Raw genomic sequence first — 18,555 nt, 5'->3', positions numbered from 1 at the left:
TTTTGTTTTATATGGTGTTTTGATTCAGAGGGTTGATAATAACTTTGAATTAAATAAAATCTATTTGAAAAATGTACTAATTATTTGCAGAAAAGAGTTTTATTCTTGTCTGGTGCAGTCAAAATGGTACCGTTAATGTTATTTACACAACAAGAATGTTTTTTGCACTATGGGTATGGTAAATTAACCTATGGTGCAGTATCGTATTAGTATGAATTTTTGTTTGCAATTATCCACTGAGCACTTGCGCACCCTGAGTCTGGCTCGGCAAGCTATTTATCTAAAAACTTAGAAAGACTTTATTTTAGATACACTTTGATTACGTTTCACTAGCTCAGAAAGCATCTTGGATTTTGAACTTTAGAAAATAGATTACTCTAGCTGTATTTGACAAAACCTTTCGGGAATGTTTCGTCACTAATGCTCATCAACTTTGTACTTTATTTGATGGTTTTTTGTAGACGAAACGCGCGTCTGGCGTACAATCCTTTAAGCCTGGTATCTATGATGAGTTTACTTGAAGGTGGTCTTATTGCCCTGGGACAAAGAAATAATAACATAGTTTGCGGCTTATAATAAGACAAACATTAATATTCATTTAAAAAAACTGTATATAAAAGTCATTTTAACCATTTAAATTTAAACCGTGCAAGTCTTGAAATAAGCATATGATATATTATAATGTGTTTCTAATAGTTAAAACATGATTGGCGTTTTAAATGTGCACATATATTACTGGTCTGTTCTACGCGTTGCAAAGTTCACAAACAGAAAACATTGAACTAAAGCTATGCGTCATTGAACTATAGGCTACAACATTTTGTTTTGAAAATTACGGTTTGAAAATGATTTTTTGAACTGCTCATATGGTACATAAAACTGTTTCAGGTATCGTAAAAATTTGTGGACTCTGATTGCAATAAAGCAGATGTTTTGTTTTCTTCTCCAAATCATGTAAAGTCAAATTTAATTTTGGATTCATTTTATGTTGATAATAAATACTTAACTAAATAGTGGTACCAAATCTAGGTTCCGTATATTTACACAACAAGGAGAATGCAGGCAGATCGACAAAGGTCGTTTGGAATCAGTCAGTTCATTCACGTGTAAATATTTGAAATTTACGTTGTAATTACATGCAGCATCTTAATCACAAAACAATACCTCTCAGGCAAACATGTATAACATATGCATAGAATATTGTCAGAACATGCGGATACTAATTGAAGTATGACGTAAACAAATGTTATAATTTACATTTGGTCTTTGTTGTTTTTACACTTTATACTCGTACACTTTTCTTGGGAATGTTTCTTGTAGCAGTTTCACATCTTGTATTATTTGAGAGTTAACATTTGCTAACCTTGTTAACACTTTACAGTATCAATAAATGCAGATCTTAATCCTTCTCAACAGTTTGTTTTGTCCTACCAAAGACATGTAATACGTATTGTATTGTTTCTGATCCTACCACAACTTTTTGTGATACAATTATACATTTGAATATTTTTAGAAGTAGATGTGGGGATATAATTTAAGAGAAAAAGGGTATTATTTCATTAGCAGCAGATACTACATGTTTATGTTCCGGACCATATGAGTATATGGACCATACGTGTATGGTCGTGACCATAAGCTTATATACTCATATGGTCCGACCATAAGCGTATGGCCCGTTAATTAACACGATGAATGTTGAAAAGGTGTCACATAAATTAAGAGCCTCTAAAAATGAAATTTTTACTTATTCAATCATATTATAATCATTGTTAATGAGTAATGAAATAAAGTGAATTTTACATAAAAGTAAGAATTACTAGTATAGTAAACTCATTTTTTTACATGATCATTATAGATTTGTCCTTACATTTGTACGAAATTCAATATGTCGACTTATTAAAATAACTCTAAGAAATATCTAAATGAATTGTTGAACAAAAAGTGAATTGGCCATTAAATCCTCTTTCATTTCTGTTTTTAAATTTATTTTGGTGTTTTTATTAAATCAAAATATTTTAAATATTTCAAATGTTTTAAGTTAATCTGTTCTTGTTCCTATTTATACGATCTTACAATAACAGAAAAATCGTATGAATAGAGAATGAACGCAATAATTAAATGAAAATAGGTTGAGGTTAGGAGAAATTTCGTTTGTGAAAGGATAATTTAAACAATAAGAAAAAAAATCTATATGCCCAAGACGTCTGTGGTTTCACTTGCAGACGAAAAGGTCGACAAGATAAAACCTTTTAAATTGATTTTAGCGAAGGCAAGATAACAGATACACCAAGATTCAGACAATATGTAAAGATAAAGCAATTCAGTAAGTAACTTCTTTCGGTTTGGGATCGGAGAATGAGCTGTGTGCTCCTTCAAAGAAAGTTAAAATGTATTTGAAAAATATCTATATGGTCTTAATAATCGTATGGTCCGGCCCATTGATAACCAAACGAGTATAAAACTCATATGGTCGGACCATACGCGTATGGTCTGACCATATTAGTATACGCATATGATCATGACAATACGGGTATGGTCCAAATACTCATATGGTCCGGAACATTTATAGACATGTTCTAAGAAAGGAATCTCTTCAATTGTCTTTTGTGTGTGATGTTCCCCAATTGTTGATTGTGCTTGAATTTTGTCTGATGAAGTTTTTTCCACGTCCCTATTATTGATTTCGGTAAAGGCAAAACAAATTTCATTTTTAGAGGCTCTGAATTAGGATATATACTATATTTCGTGTATTTTGGGGTTTTAATCGTACAAAATTCAATAAAAAATCATTGAGTGAACATGATAATCCGAATTTACTCATTTTTTGCATGGTCATTGCGATATGACATGTTACAAATCAAGGAATTGCTGTATTTGTTTATATCTTTAAACAATTAGTTTTAACATCATATTACACTGAAGAATTTTGAACCTTTAGGAGCTAATAGTGTAATTGTTTTTATGTTATTTTTATAGTTTCTGCCATAAATTCCATAATTAAATAATATTTAACATTTTATTCTCAGTTATACTCTGAAGATGGAGAGGGAACCAATACAGCTGGAAGGTTCCGAGTAGAAACTGGTGAACATGATGGCGATGAGGTAAGATCATCGATTAAACGTGTCCTCTCGAAGATATTTAACAATATTAGAGAATAAAAACACTTTTAGCAGGAAATAGAGATTTACATTATATTTGTAATAAGGAAAGCATTGTATTAAGTCAGTACTGATCGGAATTAATTGGAGTAGAAATGCAAGCCACTAAGGACACAGAAAATACTTGTGAAACTGAAGGAAAGATTCTTTTAATCATGCTGACGAAAAAAACATACTACTTAACCACGACTGCATTCGTTCATATGTAACATTGTTCAAATCTATAAAATAGAGGCGAAAGATACAAACGGGATATTCAAACTCATAAGTCGAAAACTGACAACGACGTGGCAAGAAAAGTAAAACGATTAAAAGACAAATAGTTTACAAACAACCAACACAAAAAACTAAAGACTGAGCAACACGAATCCCTACCGAAACCGGGGTTGATCTTAGGTCCTTCGGCAGGGTATGATGATCCTGTAATAAGTATCTATACAATATGCCAAGGTATATTTGTTCCGACAAGTGTCTATACATTCATATGGCAAGGTCTGTTCCGACAAGTGTATATACAATATGTCAAAGTCTATTTGTCACGACAAGTGTCTATACAATATGTTAATGTCTATTTGTTCCGAAAATGTCTGTAACAATATGTCAAGGTCTATTTGTTCCGACAAGTGTCTGTAACAATATGTCAAGTCGTATTTTTTCGGACGAGTGTCTTCACAACATAGCAAGGTCTATTTGTTCGGATAAGTGTCTGTAACAAAATGTCAAGGTACATTTGTTCCAACAAGTGTCTGTAACAATATGTCAAGGTCTATTGTCATTCCGACAAGTATCTGTAACAATATGTCAAGGTCTATTTTTGTTTCGACAAGTGCCTGTAACAATATGTCAAGGTCTATTTGTTCAGACAAGTGTCTGTAACAATATGTCAAGGTCTATATTTGTTCCAACAAGTGTCTGTAACAATATGTCAAGGTCTATTTGTTCCGAATATAGAAAAGTAGAGAACAAATTTATCTGAGACTATCAAATATCTGCTATTATCTCCAAATTCCTCAAAATGACATCATGGTTTATATAATCAACATCAATAAACAACAGCATTTAATCATACAAATACAATTATATACCAATAATTATACAGATGTTTTATCTTAACTTAAAGTGCAGGAATCGGTTATTGGAGATACTTCTTCCTTTTTTTATGTAATGCGTTTGATCAATCTTTTATTTAACTATCTTGTAAACTATCAAATAATCTTTATACCTGAGAAGCTTGGAATATATTTATGAGAATGGTTAACAAAACCAGTTATCTTTAAAAGTAAACGTTCTTAACTTCGGTCTAACTTTGAAATTTTGTTCAATTGCCTGGTTTAACGTCACTTCCTAAATATTCATGCAATGCCATGATCATCATTAAATCTGAGGAATCTGGTATACACCAAGTAAAACATTTACATGAAAATTGTGCATATATTTTTTTATCAATTTTGACATCATGTGCTTCTATTAAAAATAAAGGATGGTCCATGAAAACAAATATTTGATTTGATAACTAATGATGTTTTGAATGGTCAAATCCCGTAAGAATAGACCTAATTGTTTTTTTTTTGTTAAATCTGGAAGGCTACGCTTTTAATAGTCCCAATGACATTCATCTTCTTGTTTCATCTATATTAATTGGTCTGCCTTAGGCTATCGTGCTTAATGTCTTTGAATGGTAGTGTTATGTGGGTGTTATGTTAAACAAAACATGTTTTGTGATCTTTTCAAGGATTTCATCAATGGTTTTGAGAAATTCTGGGGAAAAAACTATTGAATTAAGAAAAATACTGGAGAACAAAATATCACTATTCCTTCTTATATATGGAATGCCCAAGGTCATGCATAAATTGATGAGTTCAAGTCATTTTTAGTATGAATTAAGATGAGCTAGTTAACATGAGAAATATACTAGAAAGAGACCTGTGCGTTTAGTAGAAATAGGTGACAGACTTTTGAATTACAAAATGTAAATAACTCTACATTCATCTGTTGTAACTTAGTATCACGTTGCAATATATCTGTTTGGAAGAATTCGTATATATACTTAACTCTATGAATAGAACCATTGCAGTTTTCTTGATGAGAACGAAATTTACTGACCTAAAATTTTATTTACTCATTCGCTGCAATTTTTACATCATTGGATACACCTCTGCATCTTAGAATCTAGTATGAATATTTGTGACGTCACATAGTTTCAGAATATCCTACAATTTGGAGAATTCCAAATTCAAAGGCGCATACAAATTGAATTTGCAAGTAGACGCTAAGAAAATGTATGCCTGTAAGAAGAAGTTCCAAATGCGAGAACAACCTGTACAATGTAAACTGTGCGCCATGGTAGCCGAGGGGTCTAAGTAGTTCAACTACTGTACCACTAGTCTGTCGACACTGATGTTGTAAATTTGAACCCCGCACGTGGCAGGTGCGTTCGACTCCAATCTTAATTGACTTGGAGTGTCAGTTTTCCTGTTGAAGATCGCTGGTTCTCTCCGGACACTCCGGCCGTCTCCACCTATAAAAAATGGCCGCCACGAAATAGACAATAGTGTTGAAAGTGGCATTAAACACCAAAACTCCATCCATCATTTCATACAATTTAAAGTCATGTAAAACGCGCAGGTTTCTTTTATTTTTATAGACATTATTGTACCAATGCATGCATATATACTTTACTAAGTCAACACAAAGCACGTGGAGCACGTGACAAATAAGTGAATTGATAGAGCCTTGATATTCTTTTATATTTCCATACCTTTCCAGTTGTTAATTAAATTTTTCCTTCATTGGCCTTCAAAAGTAATGCACCTTTCAAAAATTGTCTCTCCAGCTAAATATTATTAAGCGTGGTTACAAGTAAACTTGTTTTGATGATACATACTTTCTAAACCCTCTGTTTCACTGTAACCCTTTATCCTCCATTACGGGTGGCTTTATCTGTGGACTAACTTCTATGAGATATTTGTCTTAATGGCATTTTCCAAATTTCATTCAACAAATTCAACAAAATTTTACAGCATGACAAAATCAACAAAATAAGTGCTTTGTTTTTAATATATTTCTTCCAAATCTGATATGTTAAAATTTGTTGTGGGAATTACACATGCATATGTATCGAAATATTCTTCACAATTCTTTATAAGGTATAAATGTGTTCATGACAATTTTCATAAAAAGATGTTAGATTCTATCATTTATAGTTTGATATATATGTATATGGGGTCTAAATCAACAACCCACGTAATGCATGAATGTCTCTTTCAAAAAAAAATAAAATCTTTAGATAATTCTAAAGCCATAAAGATAACGCAAAGATGTTTTGTTGTAACTTTCATCAGTTAACGACCGTCTAAATTTTAACATCAGAATATGTCTTTTCTTACGTTCACCAATATCCGCAGGAAATTTTAAAGACGACAAAATAACATTTACATGCAATAAAATGTCTTACATACATTATTTTATGATCAGCCAAATTTAGAAATTATTGTGATGTTTTATAAATGGGGAAAACGAGAGATGTTTACAATTTCATCATTTCCTTTAAATAGAAAATATCCTCAATAATGATTGAATTGACCTTTTCAAAACTCATCATTTGAAAACATTTGTTCAGTATTATTGCTTGTTTTGGTGTAGTTGATTTCCATTAAATTATAAAAAAGCGCGTCACGATGAAACCCGTCAAAGTTCTTCGATATGAAATGTCAAAATAATCTCAATTCGTAAACAGACTTGTGTCATAAATCGGCTACATGGAAGAAATTTAAAGTGGTGAGAAAAACATACATTGGCACTCATACCACATCTTCTTGTATCTATTTCATTATTTTCCATGTTTGAATTGCAGCTGAATATGACAAATTTCAGTTGTACGCCGTTTAAAAAATAGAAGCAGGTTTTGAATATCTTGATACGATTATCTGTACGATAAAGTCACATTTGTAAAACTTTTCCACGTAAAACACAATAAAAGATAATCGAAGGATAGTATGTGATTCACCCGTTATCGATAATATTATCTGCTTACCCTTCCGGAGCACCTGAGATCACCCCCAGTTTTTGGTGGGGTTCGTGTTGCTTAGTCTTTGGTTTTCTATGTTGTGTCATCTTTCTATTATTTGTCTGTTTGTCTTTTTATTTTTGGCCATGGCGTTGTCAGTTTGTTTTCGATCTATGAGTTTCACTGTCCCTCTGGTATCTTTCGTCCCTCTTTTATCAAAGAGTTTACCAAAAAAAAAAAAAAAAAAAAAAACTAACGTTAGGTATCGTCTTGATCTGATGTAAAGGTTCTAAGCTCCGATGCTTATCGATGACGATGTTAACGAAACAGTCACAATGAGGAACAGCAATAAATGATGTTCGTTTATAAAGTTGTGACTGCCCAGTAATGTTGGGATCATTGTCAAATGAACAACTTTCTCATAGGTTTCCTTTCCAAAAGGGAAGTAAAGCTACAAGTATGTAGAATAGAATCTATATACCTTGTTTTAAGGTTTCTATCTCACCGACGTAAACACAAAATCTCCTTTTATCAAATGTATACGACTGCCAGATAACACTCTGTATACTATGCTAGACCAGCAGAGTACCTAAGTTACAATGTCACAAGGAAAACTCAAATTATCATGGGATCAGCAGATCTTCTATACGAGAATGTACTCGATATAAAGGCATTTTGTAGAAATCTTGTTGATTTGGTGACATTTTTGTTGTTTTACCACGGTATATCTTGTGTCTCTACTAAGTATAAATGTTCACAGTGAAACCTTTAAAAAAATATACAGAATGGCGTTGTACCAGGAAGTTAATAATTATTTACGTAAAGGTACATTTTGATGTGATAACTGTATAAAGCATATCGATGTGTGGTAGTTAATTAGATCTTCATCACTTACAAGCAGTTGGCATGAACTGTGTAGGAACAAGTCAGTAGACAGTGATAATTAGTTTCATCTGCTTATGATAGTGTTCCAGTGAAAGACATATGGCCATTTCCTCCTATTTTTTATTTAGTTGAAGAAATAATTGTGTACCAGAAAAAAATATTCAACAATGTAATATATATCCATAAATCAAAACGTTATTCCGAACTGTACATTGCTCTTGAAGAAAAAATCAATTCACGAAAAACGCGTAGAAAAACTAATGCACAAAAATAGACGAATTGTATCGGAAAAACAATACCAATAGCTTATTTCCTTTAAAATGTTCTCATTTCGTCTCGTCAGTGGCTGTCTTAGTTTTATCTTCGTGTTGTTTCCTCTAGGGAATATGATGTTGATTACAGAATGTTGATGCATCTATATTATATATTTACTAATTGTCTATACTTAGGCCGATTTAAAGCTTGATATAATAGTATATACGCATGTCTATTTCTGTTATATAGATACAATGGATAAGCGTGGATTCTTGAAAAAGAAACCATGAGCCCGGAGGGCGAATGGTTTGTTTTTCATGAATCTACGCTTATCCATTGTATCTATAACTTAAACTATTGTGTTAATTTCTTTTCAAAATTAAAGCCTTTTCTTAATTAGAAGGTATTGTAAGTGAGTTTAAATAACCATGTTATCGTGTCCAACGATGCATTGATAAATCTCAGATCACAATTAATTGGTTAACAAAATACAAATATAACACTTCTACCTTAAAAGATCTTTATATTATCAGGCATCTGAATATTATCTGTTTTATCAAAATAAGACATTTTCGAACATATTTCTAATAAAATTGAGAATGGAAATGGGGAATGTGTCAAAGAGACAACAACCCGACCAAAAAGCATATATAAAGTATATATAATAAGTATGTTACCAAAATTTCTAGCACTCTAGGCACATCACGATTTTCTCGCATAGGAATTTGCGAACAAACATTTTTAAAATTATGCAGTAAAACAGATGAAATCATACTATATTTATACAACAAACATTGACAAATAGAATGTAATCATTTTTGTTTCAAACATGTGAAATAGCCAATAATAATCCAAAAAATAAACGGTAAAACTCGCTATTATTACAAAAATATCCACTATTACATGCAAAATTAGAAAAAAAAACAGAATTAGGACAACAGAGATAATACAGGGATTCGAACCTAAACCGACAAATCCCTATCGTTTAACTCGTTGATTTTAAGCATGCTAACCGCGCGGCTACCAACTTATACTATACGACTGCCCGTTGTGTATATATAAAGGTACAACCCCTGTGTGTCCGATGTTCATTTATATATATAAAATAGACATCTAAGTTGTAACCCATTGGTAGCCGAGAGGTTTCGTCGATGTGTTGATGTCAGTCATTCATAACAGATTTCAAGGAAGGGTTCGATTCCCAGTGAAGGCATATACAAATTACAAAAATTAAAGGTAAGTTTTTAAATTAATTCCATTAGTGAACAGAAATCAGTAAATTAGCCCTTCAAACTTAATGAAGTTAGACAAACAAAGGAAACAATTGAATATAATTTGGTGAGTCCATTTCAGCGGCAGATTTAGGAAGCGTTGATTCTAGAAAAAGAATCCACGGTAAATGAATAGGTTGACGTCACCACAATGGTTTAAGAATTCGATATATGTATTTGTGTTGTTGGGTTATTTTTTCATAGACGTTATAATCATCCATTTTTATTACTATCCTGATCAACGCTTTGAAAGATACTCAAATAAAATGACAAAATCTTCCAAAATTGTAGTTTTGAATTATTAAATTATCTATGTTTTCTGAAGGTACCAAGTCCTGTTAATAGTCCCATACATCTAGAGAATCCAGAATTTCAGACCAGATGGTACTTTAAATATTTTCTAGGAAAACGTAAGTAATCCTTTTTAATTTCATTTTCGTAATTCAATGGCTTCTGTCTGTTCGGAGATTAAAACTAAATATATCTTTTCAGAAAATAAGTTTATTAATAAGCTCATATCTTGATTAAAAATTGTAATAATCAGATTTGATGTCATACAAATATAAGGCCGTTTAATATTTCTACTTTTTGAAAACTGTCTGCTAAATTTGATCATTTATCAATATTTAAATGACTTTAAACGTTCCATTAACGTTTAATTGTATTCTTGCTACTTATCTGATACCATAATTGAAATATAGTTTTAAAGAAAATTTATGAAATCTTTCTGCGTATTTGGTTTTTTTTACAAAATTAATTCTAAGTTTGGAACATTTGTTTCTGTGGCGTTGGTTCCTCGCAGGTGATTGCATCGCAGTTGACAATCATCATTGATAATCAAAATCATATATTCATGCTTAGAGCTAATTTGAAAGATTATTTTCCTTCGGAATTCTCAATTTCCTTGACAGAAAATAAGATAACTATAGAAATTGATATTTCAGTTCACCAGAACTATGTGGGCACGGATATTGATCGGGAGCCTTTCCTTCTTTCTGTAGTGGTTACTGATGTTAATAATCATAATGTGCAGCAATATAGAGCTATTTTATGGTGCAAAAGTGTAAGTTTGTAGATACTAACAATAATGGTAATCTGAATTGCAAAGGGGGAAAGGTAGCTGAGTTTCGGAATGAAGACACTACATAAGGTTTTTGCAATGTTTGTTTTACATTGTAGGAGCAGACAAGTTACGGGTAAAACATGGTGTATACAAATGTGTTGTCAATAATGACAGTAGGAGAACATGAAGAAAAGAATAAACTGTATATGAAATATTGGACAGAATACATATTTCTGATATTTTTTATACAAACATAGATTTTTTTTAGTATTGATAGGGTTATGTCCTCATTTGATTTAATTTGTGAAATATTCAATGTAGAACTGAAGACTTGGAAAAAGCAGAACAGATTTTGTCTGTATATTTTCTATTCATTCCTACAGCTAAATATGGCCATATATGTTTGAAAACTTAGAAAAGTTCACTTATTCATTTTAATTGCTTTAAACTAATAGTGTGACTAATGTCTTGATTATGATAAAATTATAAGAAATAATGATATTTTATGTAAAAAAAAAATAAAATAAAAGAGGTGATTGTTTTTAACTCTTGAAAACAAGATTTGCCTTTTACAGTTTTTTTATTGAATTAACAAAAAATCTTACGAGAATTTTAGTCATGAACATTTTATCATAACTTAGGAACAATTTTAATCGTAAGACTTTTTGTGAAAAGAGTTGCATTTTACTTCTTTTTCATATTCAATTTCTCTCCTGTAAGCAAGTTAGATATAGCTTTTTTGATATTTATATAATGCTACACATACGTATGATGGCACACTGAATTTGACCATTTAAAATTTAAGTTAACCGGTTACATATCTTTAACAAGTGTTATGGTGCTTCCCTGAAAGGACCCAACGAACTATATCACTAAATTTTAAGTAGATCTTATGCCAAAAGTAAGGTTTCATATATCACAGAGAAAAGTTTGATGATGCAGCAATAAACAAGAGTCATGCGCAGTGGAATCGCTATCATACAATTATAATTACAGATAAATGGAATCGACAAAATCAATGCTGTCTTTTATATTGCAATATAAAAGTTGTAATATTCTTTAATAATACATGCTATATTTAAACAGGGTGCTAAGAAGATATGCTTGCCTTACAATCAAAGTAAACCTCAAACAGTTAAAGGTATTTTAAGGTGCGTATTGTCAGTAAATGCCAAGAGTATATAAAGAATAATGTTAAATGTGGAAGAAGAAAAAGGCAGGCAATATGTAACAGTAGTATAAGTAGGTCACTTGTAAATGGTGCAATCTGTTTAAGCTTGATACAAAAATTGTTATTTCTTACAAATGTAATAGTTTGATATTGTATTAGGCACCGTGCTGCGTATATATATAAAGTACATTTAGAATTCACAAAAACAATAAATAACCAATACATTATACATGTTCTTTAAAGATGATCATCCGAAATAAAAGAGGAGTAATAGGGACTTTTATTAGAAAAATGGTATGTGAGATAGAAAAATATATTTTGCTTTCAAGGTGTTGTAATTATACTAAGTTGTTGTAATATATAGTATCTTGCAGTTGCATTCATAACTTATTTCAAGTAAACATACTGAAAATATGAATTATCGAAACTTTGTCTCCTTCTAAAAAATAAACGTAATTTTATTTGGAGTAAACATAGATCAAACCTCCTTTTCATTTCAGCCATTTTAATCTTCATAAAACAGAAAGAGGACCAAAGGAAATTTTTGATCCTGAAATCCAGAAAGATTTACTTGTATTGGAGGAACAAGAGGTAAGTTTTATACTGCTTTATAACTAGACAGCAAACAGATCGTAAATTGGAAGAATTGATGTTTTTGTAACGCGAAGTATTACCAAGCCAATATATCAAGTTTTATTTAAGATATTTGTAGTTGTTTATATTTTGAGGTCGTAATGATTCATTGATACAATGTATGTTAGGCAAAAACTCTTCAATGCCAAATTTGTCGAGTTTTTTTCCTTTTTTCGGTGCAATCCATAAACCGATAAACAAAACACGACAACCGATGAAGTTTAGCAGTAATTGATTTAAAGACTAATTTACATGCGTTATCAGTATAAAATGTCATTTTGAACTCTTGCCTCTAAGAAAATTCAATTGAAAAACAAATTTGAGAAGGAAAATATAAACTAATATTTCAGCATCAGAGTTTCACGAGAAGTTAAAAATTACAATATAATAAAAAAGTCTAAAACGTTTTTACTGGTTCAGTTTCATAGTTGATGGTCAAAAAGGTCAAACTATTCCAGATAGTTAGGTTGACACACTTTTTATTTATCTTGCATGTCTTGTGACCCTCGTAAAGCCTTCAAATCAAAATCTATATAAACATATAAACAAAATTCTTTTCAGCGTGTTTATTTTGCATCATTATTTTTTGGACAACCAATTCTGATGCTATTTTCAGTATCTCTTTCTTTGGTACAACTGTTCTAACATCCGCAATTAAGTTCTGGGTTCATAATAGTAGAAATATTCTTGGTTTGTGAAGTGCGTTTCATTTCTCTAATCAACCTAGTAGGGATATCTTATTTTCCGATCAAATCTTTGCCAACAATTTTGCCATTTCATAAAGGGCTTTCCGTTCTGAATTCTTCTTGGAGTTCGGTATTTTTGTAATTTTACTTTTAACTGGACTTACTGAATTCAAATAAATTTGATAAAATAAAAAGTTTGAATTAGACCTAGGTTGTTTTTATAGATATTTTATTTTCATTAACTATTAAAAATTTTCATTAAAGATTCTAGCTTAGTATTATGTATGTCACTTTATTTAAACGATTCGGTGAATTTTAAGTTTGATGTGATATTTTTATTCAACAATTGGTTAAACTTAATTTAAGGTTCAGTAGAATATGTTTGTCTTTGAATAAAGGAATCGATGAATCAACAAAAGTTTGGTGCTATATATATTTTCAATTGTAGGATTTGCTGAACTTTAGGTTTAGTGTTATATATATTTTCAATTGTAGGATTTGCTGAACTTTAGGTTTTGTGTGATATATATTTTTAATTGTAAGGTTTGGTGAAGTTTAGGTTTTGTGTGATGTATATTTTTAATTGTAGGATTTGGTGAAGTTTAGGTTTTGTGTGATATATATTTTCAATTGTAAGGTTTGGTGAATTTTAGCTTTTGTGTCATAAATATTTTCAATTGTAGGGTTTGGTGAAGTTAAGGTTTTGTGTGATATACATTTTCAATTGTAGGATTTTGTGAACTTTAGGCTTTGTGTGATATATATATTATCAATTGTAGGGTTTGGTGAATTTTAGCTTTTGTGTCATACATATTTTAACTGTTGGGTGTGGCGAAATTTAAGTTTAGGTTTCGGTAAATTTTAAGTTTGGTGTGATATATACATTTTCTGTTGCACGGTTCGGTGAATTTTAAGTTTGGTGCGATATATAATTGTAGGGCTCGGTGAATTTTAAGTTTGGTGTGATATATTGTTTGGTTTGATGAATTTTAAGTTCGATGTGATATCTATTGTAGGGTTCGGTGAATTTTAAGTTTGGTGTGATATATGCCAAAGAAACCCAGTCATGTGATGATGAATTTTATAGCAACGGTAAGGACACGGATTTCTATACTTCTTAAATGTGTTATTTGTTAGTTTTGTGTTTTACACATGTGACATGCTGACAATGTGAAGTGGCTGTGTATTTATTCACTGTTGACTGAGTCGAAGTTAATGTCAAGACCGAGCATTGATGAATGTAATCAAAAGAATAATTATACCCCCGCTTTAAAAAAGTGGTGGTATACTGTTTTACCTCTGTCTGTCCGTCCGTCCGTCCGTTCAACCGTCCATCCGTCTGTCCGTCCGTCATCCGTCCATCCGTCAGTCCATCCATCCGTCCCATGAAGTTAATGAAAATAAACTCTCTGATAGACGACTTGAAACCATTTTTGCAAACAATAATCAGAGAATTATATAAATCATTTTCTAACAGACGAACAAACATTCTCCAGGAAAATTGACGGCTTGCAACATTGTTTAATTTGAGTAAATTGCGAAATCGACGTGCAAAACTTTGATTTGATGTTTTAAAATGATAACTGTTCCGCTTTTTCAAATATCAATACTTATAAACGTTAATCATATTGTTATGAATTATAAATGAATAAGTCTGTAAAATCTTTAAAAATGGCAGATTTGACAACGTGTTCTGGAAATGTCAAGCTAATTTCCTAGTCGTAATGATCTATTTTTAGAACACAACACGAAAGCCTTTCGAAATTTCCTTGAACTTATTGGTGCTACCATTGTTTTAAAAGGATGGGACAAATTTAAAGGAGGCCTTGATGTTAAAGGTAAGTATTCATTTTCGGTAATAATTGTGCATGTCACCATTTGGAAAAAACCTAGAGAAGTACCGAAGCGCTATGTTAAAAAATATTGAAAAGCCAACGGAAAACTTAAAGGGGCATTAGCTACGAGATATAAAAAAAAAAATCAAAAATGATTTTTCTTTTTGTTCAATCATTAATGACAGTGAAATAGTGAACTAATAATTCGCTTTTAGCAGTCCGTTTGTTTCAGTTTTTTTCAAAATAAGCAAAGAAACATCGCTAATGAATTATTCACTAGCAAGTGAATAATTCGACCTCATTGAAACGGTATTTATGTGAACTTCAATTGAACCCCATAGCTAGAGATGGGTTACGCATGAACTAGTCGTGTTCAGCTATTAAAAGGAAAAGAATGTCAACATTGGAATTGAAACAAGGGTAAACCATTTGGTTGACTAAATCGATCTACAAAAACTCATTTTTATACAGGTAAAAACGATTATTAACATATTTTTTATTCTATAATATGAAATCAAACAGACCTAGAAAAATCGAGTTCGCTATCTATTTATATCTATGTTTATGTTTATATCGAGTTATATGACCGTCGGCAGTTTTCGTAGGTCACCTCGATGGTTAATTCGATGGCGTCTAGACTAAAAAACACACGAAATGATGATACATACTATCGAGTCCATGCATCGTAAGTTGTTTATTTTAGACTTTTTATAATGCGGATATATGTTTAAATATTTAGTCTAATCGGTGAACATGAATTTAACAGTGTATGCCCCTTTAACACAATAAAACAAACACTGAATCAATTACGTAGACATGAGTACTGATATCGTCGAACTCTATAATTAAATGTATATGCCATATCAAACACCAATGAAAACTACACCAGTACGACAGATAATGTTGAATACATAATTTCTTTTTAAAGCTGTTGAACGCGAATGACCCATTTCATACAAATACCAGTTTAGGACAATAGCAAAATTCATAGCAAAATAAAAAGAAAATTTATCTGAACTTTCGATACATTCCCAATATCAACAAAACATGTAGCGCCCTATAATCTATACACACCATATCCGGGATCTATAGACATAAACGCAATATTGGATTCTGTGCCACTTAACCAAAGATTTTTCGATACTACCATACACACCTTTTTTGTTTGTTCTGTGACCTCAGAAATGATCTCTTCAGTCTTGTAAAGTAAATATTTGAAGAGAACGCCTGTTATATCTATGACGGGATTATTAGCGATAGAAGGCGCTGTTCTTGTTTATTCCAAGTCAGTTATTGTAGATATAAATATCTACCCATTGAATAATTTGACGTTAAACTTTAAAAAAAAATTTAAGATCTGATTTTAAAGTAATGTACCTTTATTCTACAGCTGATTCTACAGGTACGGAGTCTGTGTACACAGTTTATGAGGGACACGAAATAATGTTTCATGTATCTACAATGTTACCACATTCCAAGGAAAATAAACAACAGGTAAGATAGTGTACATGTGTCACATGTGACATACAAATTAAACAGGCGAAATAGACCCAAGGGATAATCAAACTCATAAGTCTAAAACGAACTGACAATGCCATGGCAAAAGCGAAAAACGACAAAATGCCACACAGCAGTATACAAAATTCAACATAGAAAACTATAGACTGAGCAGAAAAACCCACAAAAAAACCGAGGGTGATCTCAGGTGCTTCGGAAGGGTACGCAGACTACTTAAATATGCTTTCGGTCAAAACATTTCAAATTTGTCCAATCTAACGAAAGATGCATAAAGTTCTATTATTTCTGCATGATAAATTGGAATGTTCAACTTTAATTGGTTTGTCAAAGTTCTAGTTTAAGACACCGTGAATCTAATTACGAAAATTTTAAATACATGAGATTGCTTTTGCATTAATAGTATTTACAGGTTTCTATGAAACACTATTTACCAGTACCAGGTCTATAACTAGGTTATTGTTTTAGATTTAAGTATATCTAAAAATCTACCGAAATAAATAGCATGTGAGATATTCTTATTCTTATTGAGTTGCAAGATGAAAATAAACACTTTACCACATCCTGGATTCACATTCATGATGAAAGCTCAAACCTAAATATTTGAGAGTCGAGGATGTATAAATACGCTGCAACGTTAAGGGCTTAGTCTATATGACCAAAAAATACTTAAACATTTTTTTCCCCTGCTTCTACATCCCGAAAACACATTCCATTGTTATTCATAACAATAGAAATTGTTTTTTTTAAAAGCATGAACATAACAGATTACTAATAGTGTTCACTATAAGTTGTTTCGAGACATATTAAAAAAAAACATATTTCAGGAAATTCCAATAGCTAAAATAATATTTTGCATCTATTTTGAATAAAAAAAATCATTCAAATACTCCTTTGCTCGAAGCTAAAATTTTAATCCCATATGGCAATGTCCTAAAGAACATACATGTAAAGAACTTTTATTTGAATTATCATAACACATTAAAAACATATAGTTTTTATTCGGACTAAGTCTCAATCATTAAATAAATATTAATGTTTGGATTCATGCAGATTAATGATGGCACCCAGGGGCGGATCCAGCCATTTTTACAAGGGGTCCCAACCCAGGATAAATTAGGGGGATTCCAGTCCTATGTCTCCATTCTAAAGCATTGATCGTAAAAAAAGGGGGTTGAAACCTGTATTTTTGTATGTTAAGCGTGTCCGTCGTCGGGTTTCTAATCCAGACACACATATCCATCAGTATGTTCGAATATGAATGATTGTTTAGTGTTGAGAAGAAGGGGGGGGGGGGGACATTTTTTATAAAACTGTTACACGTAAAATACATTTATGATTAAAAGAGGGACGAAAGATACCAGAGGGACAGTCAAACTCATAGATCGAAAACAAACTGACAAAGCCATGGCCAAAAATAAAAAGACAAACAGACAAATAATAGTACAGATGACACAACATAGAAAACTAAAGACTAAGCAACACGAACCCCACCAAAAACTGGGGGTGATCTCAGGTGCTCCGGAAGGGTAAGCAGATCCTGCTCCACATGTGGCACCCGTCGTGTTGCTTATTGATCACCTTCATTAAGCTGATACATGTAAGTACTTTCGGTTATAAATATTGCCTTTATCTTTACTCTCTTTTACCAAACCCAACGCCTGACCCAAAATGTCGTCCGTCTCAGTATACCAGTCCATATTGACAACTGCATACAAAAGCATGATGTATATTTTTGGTAATAAGAATGCACGATACGGTCAACCTTGACCTGCTGGTCCATATTAGCACGTGGATTTAACAGGAATATGCAAAACGGCAACTTTGACATTTGTAAAATCTACTCACTTTTTTTCTTATTAATCATGGTTTGATATTGTAAATAAAAATGCTTTCCGTTCTTTTTCATCTAATATTCAATGTAAACAAATATATGGTTTAGCATCGGGTGTAAATTAGTTATATTCTTTGGGATACGGCCGTCGTGGTTTCTTCTCCAGACACACCTATCCCTCAGTGTATAACTATTACATATACTATCTAATCAAAATATTGTCAATTTCAAAGCTTTGAC

At 31.6% G+C, this 18,555-nt stretch overlaps 1 protein-coding gene across 2 annotated transcripts in view; it reads left to right on the top strand.

The window, feature by feature from the left end:
* LOC127729300 (GTPase-activating Rap/Ran-GAP domain-like protein 3) overlaps window positions 1–18,555 on the top strand; it is an 82,830-nt gene that overhangs the window by 32,666 nt on the left and 31,609 nt on the right. For both annotated transcript variants that reach the window (XM_052237039.1, XM_052237038.1), the window contains exons 3-10: window positions 3,027–3,104; window positions 9,904–9,988; window positions 10,523–10,641; window positions 11,728–11,792; window positions 12,313–12,403; window positions 14,148–14,223; window positions 14,871–14,969; window positions 16,357–16,460. In XM_052237039.1, the coding sequence (XP_052092999.1) occupies window positions 3,027–3,104; window positions 9,904–9,988; window positions 10,523–10,641; window positions 11,728–11,792; window positions 12,313–12,403; window positions 14,148–14,223; window positions 14,871–14,969; window positions 16,357–16,460 (717 nt within the window). The remainder of the gene's footprint in view (window positions 1–3,026; window positions 3,105–9,903; window positions 9,989–10,522; window positions 10,642–11,727; window positions 11,793–12,312; window positions 12,404–14,147; window positions 14,224–14,870; window positions 14,970–16,356; window positions 16,461–18,555) is intronic.

Source organism: Mytilus californianus, unplaced genomic scaffold (assembly GCF_021869535.1).
Source record: "Mytilus californianus isolate M0D057914Y unplaced genomic scaffold, xbMytCali1.0.p SCAF_2, whole genome shotgun sequence".
Classification (NCBI taxonomy): domain Eukaryota; kingdom Metazoa; phylum Mollusca; class Bivalvia; order Mytilida; family Mytilidae; genus Mytilus; species Mytilus californianus.
This window is presented reverse-complemented; position numbering and strand designations above follow the sequence as displayed.